This window comes from Primulina eburnea, chromosome 10 (genome assembly GCF_022965805.1).
Source record: "Primulina eburnea isolate SZY01 chromosome 10, ASM2296580v1, whole genome shotgun sequence".
NCBI lineage: Eukaryota > Viridiplantae > Streptophyta > Magnoliopsida > Lamiales > Gesneriaceae > Primulina > Primulina eburnea.
The window spans coordinates 38,631,792-38,638,349 of NC_133110.1; the positions used below are offsets into that span (position 1 = coordinate 38,631,792).

The following is a 6,558-nucleotide window of genomic DNA, read 5'->3' on the forward strand; positions in this document are numbered from 1 at the left end:
GCGTATGTTATTTACTTAATTTAAATGTCATGGGAGTGGGGGTTGTTTCAATTAGTATCAGAGCCAAAGTTCTTGGACCGTATATGACTTCTTCTACCTAGGACAATCCGGTATATTTTCGATCATGCGTCTATTGATTTTAACATTGAGCGTTGATCCTATTCTATTGTTACTGATGTATTTTGTTCCTATCTATGTTAAAGTGAGCTTATGTGTAGGAAATACCTCCTAAATGAAAGGTTACTGAAGGGGATGATAGGACCCCTACCACTGATAGGACTACCAACGTTGTAGATGAATTCAGTAAATTAATACAAGAACAGGCGAAAGTTCATGGTGAACAAATTCAACAGTTGTTGAGCCTGCATACCTCAACCCAGGGTCATGGTCAAGAAAGAGGACAGAGTAGAGTGGAAAGCATAGAAGGTAGTTCTTATGAATTATTCAGGCGAATGAACCCTCCCGAATTTGTCAGTGGTGCCGATCCACTCGTAGCTCTTGAATGGGTTAAATATTTGGAGGCTATATTTGACTATCTGAAGTTCACTGATCGAGATAGAGTGAGATGTACTGTGTTTATGCTAGTGAAATCTGCCCGCATCTGGTGGGAAGCTACTAAAGTGACTGTTAATGTCAGTGAGTTAAAATGGAATGAATTCAAAGAGGTATTTTATGCCAAGTATTTTTCAAAAGAAGTTAAAGCGAATAAGGTTAAAGAGTTTCTTGAATTGAGACAAGATTCCTTGTTTGTTGCTGAATATACCTTGAAAATTGAAGGAGGATGCGTGTTTGTTCCATTTATTGCTGAAAATGATAAAGACAAAGGAGAATATTTCCTTCTTGGGTTGAAACCGGAAATTCGAAGGGACGTGCATATGGAAAAAGTGATCACTTATCAAGATATCGTTGAAAGAGCCTTACTTGCCGAGCACGGTGAACAAGAAATTGGAAAGGAGCGGCAATTAAGAAGGCAAGATTTTCAAACTAGAGGGCAAGGGACAAGTGCTGATACTCGAGGTGGTTACAAAGGAAAAGGAAAAATTGAGCAACGCAATAAAACTTCTGTGCCTTCTTCCGATGTGGAGCGGTCGTTATGCCCTAAGGTGTGTCTGGTTGGAAGTGGCCGATGTTATAGGTGCAAAGAAATGGGGCATACCGCACAAAAATGTCCTCTCTCCTCTGATAAAGGAAAAGTTCAAGGCAGAATCTTTACGATGACAAAAAAAAGAGCCAATCCTGATTCGTCTGTCATATCAAGTAATATTCTAATATCTGGCAAGGAAGCAATTACATTGATTGATAATGGTGCAACTCATTCCTTTATGTCTGAAGTATTTATGCACTCCTTATCTCGTGAGCCTACTATCATGCCTTTACAATTCAATATTATGTTGTCTTCTGGTGATGAAATTTGTCCTACAAGTATTCATAAGGTATGTCTAGTACAGATAGGTTCGAGATTGTTGTATGCTGATTTTATTGTAATTCTGATGGTTTCTTTCGATGTTATTTTGGGTATGGATTGGTTATACGCTTATCGTGCCGTGATTGACTGTGTGGAAAAGACCGTGAGGTTTTTAACTAATGATCATGAGGGTGATGAATTTGTTGGGCTAGGTTCTTCACTAAGTATTCTCCTTATTTCTTGTCTCCAAGCTACGAAATTATTGAATAAGGGTTGTACTGGTTTTCTGGCCTTAGTATCAGATCTGAATATGGTCAGTAATGTGCAAATTCAGAATATTGATGTAGTTCAGGAGTATCCTGATATATTTGCTGATGATGTGCCTGGCTTACCTCCTGATCGAGAGGTAGAGTTTGTTATTGAATTGAGTCCAGGTACAACCCAATTTCTAAAACTCCGTACAGAATGGCACCAACTGAGATGAAAGAATTGAAGAATCAATTACATAAGTTATTAGATAAAGGATTCATTCGTCCTAGTTCCTCGCCATGGGGAGCTCCGGTTTTGTTCGTGAAAAAGAAAGATGGATCGTTGAGGTTATGGATTGATTATCGTGAACTCAACAAGGTAACTATTTAAAACAAATATCCTTTACCTTGAATCGATGATCTTTTTGATCAATTGCAAGGGGCCACCGTGTTTTCAAAAATCGATCTTCAATCTGGATATCATCAATTGAAAGTGAGATGGAGGACATACCCAAGACTGCTTTTAGAACGAGATATGACCATTATGAATTTTTGGTGATGTCGTTTGGATTAACTAATGCTCCTTCAATATTTATGGATTTGATGAATCGTGTCTTTAAGCCATATTTGGATACTTTTGTGATGGTGTTTATTGACGACATTTTGATATATTCTAAAACACGAGAACTTCATAGTGAGCATTTGAGGATCGTATTACAGACATTGAGAGAGAAGCAATTATATGCGAAGTTAAAGAAATGCGAGTTCTGGTTAGAGCAAGTGGCGTTTTTGGGACATATTGTGTCTTAAGAAGGAACATCAGTCGATCCATCCAAGATTGAATCTATTAAGAAATGGTCCATTCCAAAGACAGTTTCAGAGGTACGGAGTTTTTTTTGGTTTGGCAGGGTATTACCGAAGATTCATAGCAGACTTCTCAAAAATAGCATTGCCGTTGACAAGCCTGACACGAAAGGCCATAAAATTTGAATGGACCATAGAATGCCAACAAGCATTTCAAACATTGAAAGATAAGTTAACCTCTGCCCCTGTATTAGTACTTCCTAGTGGTACTGATGATTTTGTTATGTATACAGATGCTTCAAAGCAGGGGTTAGGTGCTGTGTTGATGCAACGTGGGAAAGTGATCGCTTATGCTTCTCGTCAGCTAAAAGAATACGAGAAGAATTACCCCACGCATGATTTGGAGTTGGCGACTGTAGTTTTCACCTTAAAAATTTGGTGTCGTTATTTATATGGTGAGAAGTGTGAAATTTTTACCGATCACAAAAGTTTAAGTTATGTTTTCACAGAAAAAATTAAATATGAGGCCATGGAGGTGGTTGGAATTAGTAAAATACAATGATTGCACCAATAGCTATCATCCTGGAAAGGCTAATGTTGTTGCGGATGCTCTAAGCCGTAAATCCAGTTATTTATTGGGTTCCATGATTCAGAAACCGTTGTTACTCGATTTGCAAAGGAACGAAATAACTCTGGTATCTCCAGGTATAGTAGATGAGTTATCTGCACTAGTTCTTCGCTCTACTCTAATTGATCGAATTTTAAAGGAGCAACAATTGGATATTCATTTATTAGAGTTGAAGAATAAAAATGATTTAACAGGAGTTTCTGAATTTGGTCTGAATCATAATGGTTTATTGACCTTTCGAGGTAGAATTTGTGTTCCTAGGGGTGATGACATTTGGAAAGATATACTTATTGAAGCTCATACAGCGCCATATTCAGTTCATCCTAGCAGTACCAAAATGTTTCAAGATCTTCGACGTCTTTATTGGTGGTCAGTTATGAAGAAAGATATCATGTTATTTATTTCTGAATGTCTAACCTGTCAGTAGGTTAAGATTGAACATCAAAGACCTGCTGGAACTTTGCAATCTCTCCCAATACCTCCGTGGAAATGGGAGCATATCACCATGGACTTCGTAACAGGATTTCCAAGAACACCAAAGGGTTACAACTCCATTTGGGTGATTTTTGACCGGTTAACCAAGTCGGCTCATTTTCTTCCAGTCAAGATAATGTTTACAATGAACCAATATGTCGAAGTCTATGTAGCTGAAATTGTAAGACTTCATGGAATCCCTCTGTCAATTGTATCTGATCGTGACCTAAGGTTTAATTCTAAGTTCTGGAAGAGTTTTCACATAGCCTTGGGCACCAAGTTGGCCTTTAGCACATCATATCATCGCCAGAGTGACGGACAATCCGAAAGGGTAATTCAAATTCTGGAAGATATGTTACGAGCTTGTACAATTGATTTCTCAGAAAGTTGGGATTCCAAATTGCCTCTTGTTGAATTTACATATAACAATAGCTACCAGACTTCAATTGGCATGGCACCTTATGAAGCTCTGTACGGAAGAAAGTGCCAATCTCCTTTATATTGGGAAGAAGTAGGTGAAAGGAAGATGTTGGGCCCGGAGTTGGTTCAACAAACAGCAGATGTTGTGGCATTGATCCAAGAGCGAATGAAGACTGCTCAGTCTAGACAGAAAAGTTACGCTGATGTACGTCGACGGCATTTGGCATTCGAGGTTGGTGATCATGCGTTCATTAGAATAGCTCCTCTCAAAGGAGTGATGCGTTTTGTCAAGAAAGGTAAGTTAAGTCCTCGATACATTGAACCGTTTGAAATCCTTGACAAAATTGGAGACATAGCCTATCGTCTTGCATTGCCACGAGACTTGGATCGAGTTCACAATGTCTTTCACGTTTCTATGCTACGTAAATATCTTCCCAATCCATTTCATGTTCTTCGACATGAATCATTAGATCTTTTACCTAACCTAAGCTACGAAGAAGTACCGGTTCAAATTCTTGATCGCAAGGTAAAAGTATTAAGAAACAAAGAGATAGGTATTGTAAAAGTTTTATGGCAGAATCATATGATTGAAGAGGCGACTTGGGAACCCAAGGAAGAAATGAAACATCGTTATCCCAAATTTATTCAATGGTAAGCAAATTTTGGGGACGAAATTTTTATAAGGAGGGGAGATTGTAATAACCCAACCTTTTATCATGTTAATCCTTATGGTTTATTATTGTTATGATCATGTTTTATACTTTACTGGTTGAGATTATGTTGAATGGTTACTGGTTATGGATATCTTTATTGAAATGGTTTCTGTTTTGGTATTATGTTCATAGTTGGTGATGATTATGGAAATGAATGGGTAGAATAGAAAGTTGATCATGAGCCAAATAGAAAATGGAAGTACAGAAATGGTATGACAAATGTGACAGTAGTTGTGGTTTTTAATATAATGTTTTGTATATTGATCCTCCACTTCCATTAGAAAGATAAGATATAAGGCTATAACTTTCATGTTTGAGTTTTAATCAATTCATTAGGGAAGACGAGCCAAAAGTGGCTCGAAGTGTGTCGTGTGTTTCGTTGTTTCTGCACTGACACATGTTGGGAGAATGGGCATAAATTTTTAATCAGACCTCCAAATGACCTGAAACTAGTTGGAGATTCAAGAAAAGACATAGGGCTACAACTCTCATGTTTACCACTTTGGCTAATTCACAAGAAAATTGCAGTTTTGGCCCCTGGCAGTGGGTACACGGATCCCTACACGGGGTCCGGGTCTTGCCATGAAAAATGAGTGATTTCCCGAGTGTACACGGACTTTTACATGGATGGGGGCACGGGGTCCGTGTCTATGGCATAGAAATTACGTTTTTTGTGTATTTGAAGGCTTTTAAACATAATTCTAAACCCTTTTACTCACTTCTCATTTCTATCTTTCTCTTCCATCGTTTCTTGCCTTCTCCTTTCAAAAATTTTCTTCCCTTCATTCTCTACTTCAAATTCAAGGGTTCTAGTAGAATTTTTAGTGTCTCCTACCTTAGACTTTAAGCTACAAGGTAAGATTTCTATATTGTTTTAGGAGTTTGAAGAGTTAAGTTGGGTTATTTGAATCCTTGAGTTATTGGCGATGATATATGGTTATTGTTGTGTTATGATTGTAGGGATCGCTTCAAGATACTATATCAACCAAGTGTTTGTGGGTTGTAAGTGAAAGCTTTTCCTTGTGCTCACGTGATTTATATATGTATCAAGCCATGTTATTGCTAGCTAGCTCCTCCCATTGACATATAATTGATATGTATATTGTTATATATATTCATTGTTCAAATATTACTATGGAATTCATTGACAAAGGAGCTAGTAACTCATTGTTCCTACCAAGTGTTTGATGTAATGCCTCAATGAGATTTCCTATGATTAAAGCCAATGAATGATAGTAATTCATGCATGTCATTGGCCAATCACATGATTATGAAGTATCTCTCACAGTTTTGATATTCATATCAAAGAGATACTTGCCACAGGTCACATGTCACAGAACTGTCATTTCCTTCCTTTAATTCATGATATGATACCCTTTACATTGATTTGAGATTTATGATTCATTCTTTATCGCCATTGCCATAGTCATAACCCAAGCCAAAGCTATGTATATGTAATTGCTATGTACAGCTTATCACTTACTGAGTTTTATTCTCATTCCATTTAATGTCATGTGATGCAGGTGATAAAAAGGACTGAAATGCATTGTTCGAAGCGGGAGAAGTCATATAAGAGGCCAAGGGAGAGATTTTTTTTGGTTTTGTCACTTCAAATTGTGGAGTGAACATATGTAAAGTTTTAAAATGTCATGTAGTTTGGATGAATGAATGGAAGGAAAGGTTTTTGTTGGCTTTTGGTTATGTTATGGATAATATATTGTGAATGATCATGTACATTAGTTATTGAAAATGGTTTTGATGCAATGGTATATGGTACTTTCCCTTTTAAATGTTAAGGGTTCCGCGTATGTTATTTACTTAATTTAAATTTCATGGGAGTGGGGGTTGTTTCACACGGTCCCATGT

General features: G+C 37.4%; 1 protein-coding gene across 1 annotated transcript; it reads left to right on the top strand.

Moving 5' to 3' along the window:
• Positions 1–452: 452 nt before the first annotated feature.
• LOC140802930 (uncharacterized) lies at positions 453–6,317 on the top strand. The gene is made up of 6 exons (XM_073158539.1): positions 453–1,839; positions 2,562–2,872; positions 2,967–3,401; positions 3,513–3,890; positions 3,999–4,505; positions 6,216–6,317. The coding sequence occupies exons 1-6, from the start codon at positions 453–455 to the stop codon at positions 6,315–6,317; spliced, it is 3,120 nt and encodes a 1,039-aa protein (XP_073014640.1).
• The last annotated feature ends 241 nt before the right edge of the window (positions 6,318–6,558 follow it).